A 1548-nucleotide genomic window follows, 5' to 3' on the forward strand; every position below is an offset into this window, starting at 1 on the left:
GAGTGTAATCGTGATCGTTCCGAAAGTCGCGATGACACTATTGTTCGCCGCGGTAAGTTCATATGCCGACTTTTCGCGCGGCCCGCGGAGGAACGATCGCGAGTAAACGCAGAGGTCGGCGCCGGTATCGATCAAAAATTCTGTCTTGGAGTCCTTGTCCGTGACAAATAGGCGGAGGGACATAGGGCGCGGGTCGCTTGCCTCCATTAACGACTACCCTGGTCGTTTCCAGCGCGAAATCCGCAAGGCGCCTCACATTTGGTTGCCTCGGAGCCGAACCGCCAGTGATACCAGCACATCCCGTCTTTGCCGTGGCCGCAACTATGTGAGCGCGATCGGGCTGGGGAACGCCGCTCTTGTTGGCGACTGCTACGGTTGGGAATGCGGTCGCTGAGCGCCGCGACCTCTTGGCGGAGTCCGGTCATCATCTCCCCCATCTTAGCGGTGAGAATAGTCAAATGTTCGACCAGCGGCCCGATTGCTTCGGTAGATACCGCTGCCACGTGCCGTTTCTCGGGCAAGGCGTCGTTAATGGCGTCGGCGAGCTCAGTCATTTTGTCCAGGCCAGCCTCCGTCTGGGTTACGAGGATGGCTTGCATGGACGCTGGAAGTCGTCCTAATCAGATCGTTTTTAAAAAATCGTCCGGGACGGTCATGCCCGCTAACCCGCGCAGGTGGCGGAGGAATTGCGAAGGCTTCCGATCCCCGATCTCTTCATGTTCCAGCAGTTGCCGCGTTTTCTTCACCTGTGAGGTGCTGAGTCGGCGGGTCAGTTCCGCCTTGAGTAGTTGGTACCTCCCGGTCGCGGGAGGGTTAAGATGTCGCGGACTTCCGCAGCGTATTTGGCCTCGAGGTTGCCCAACACGTAATTGAATTTAGTGTCGTCGCTGGTTATGCCCGAGAGTGCGAACTGACTCTCTACCTGGCGAAACCACAGTTCGGGGTCGTGAGCCCAGAACGGCGGAATTTTAATCACCACGCGGTCGATTGACGCGGCGGTAGTCAAAGTGTTTGTTAAAACTGGCGCGATCACGGACGCGGCGGTGGTTTCTTCGGCCATTTCGGAGTGAATGCCAGTCAATTGTTTGCGACTCGCCGTCAGCGATTTTAATTCGTCCATATACCTGGCGCGATCACCCACAACCGTACTTCACTAAGGACACTGATTCGCGTGCACGTACTTTCGCGGGGTTTCGCGATTAAGTCAACCAATTTGCATGTATGCGGGATAACGTCGGGGTCACCAATTATGTGGGTATGTACGCCAAGGCGAGATTAAAGGTAAACTAAATACAATACTATATTTATTCGCTGTATCTTGTACAAGCGTGGTCGGAGGTGACCGTTCGCGAGAGTAGCCGAGAGTTAACTAACTCGTCCACATATTCCAACTTTTTGCAGTCCCCGTAACTTTATATAAATCGGAAAACTCCGCATGTGCCTTGAGGTCGCTCGCGGGTCTGCTCTATTGCCTCGAAAGGGTTCTATTCGACGCCACATGTGGAAGACAATACGTTTCCGCCATGTGTGTTGTCCATGCAATAGCAC

The 1548-nt window shown here is 54.5% G+C and overlaps 1 protein-coding gene across 1 annotated transcript; it reads right to left on the reverse strand.

Moving 5' to 3' along the window:
* Positions 1 to 206: 206 nt before the first annotated feature.
* LOC145948568 (uncharacterized) lies at positions 207 to 1120 on the reverse strand. The gene is made up of 2 exons (XM_083058231.1): positions 796 to 1120; positions 207 to 604 (listed from the first exon to the last, which is right to left on the reverse strand). The coding sequence occupies exons 1-2, from the start codon at positions 1118 to 1120 to the stop codon at positions 207 to 209; spliced, it is 723 nt and encodes a 240-aa protein (XP_082914357.1).
* Positions 1121 to 1548: the final 428 nt, after the last annotated feature.

Source organism: Prenolepis imparis, unplaced genomic scaffold, assembly GCF_030444845.1.
Source record: "Prenolepis imparis isolate NDT839.2.m4 unplaced genomic scaffold, iyPreImpa1.0 SCAF_469, whole genome shotgun sequence".
In the NCBI taxonomy this organism is placed as follows: domain Eukaryota; kingdom Metazoa; phylum Arthropoda; class Insecta; order Hymenoptera; family Formicidae; genus Prenolepis; species Prenolepis imparis.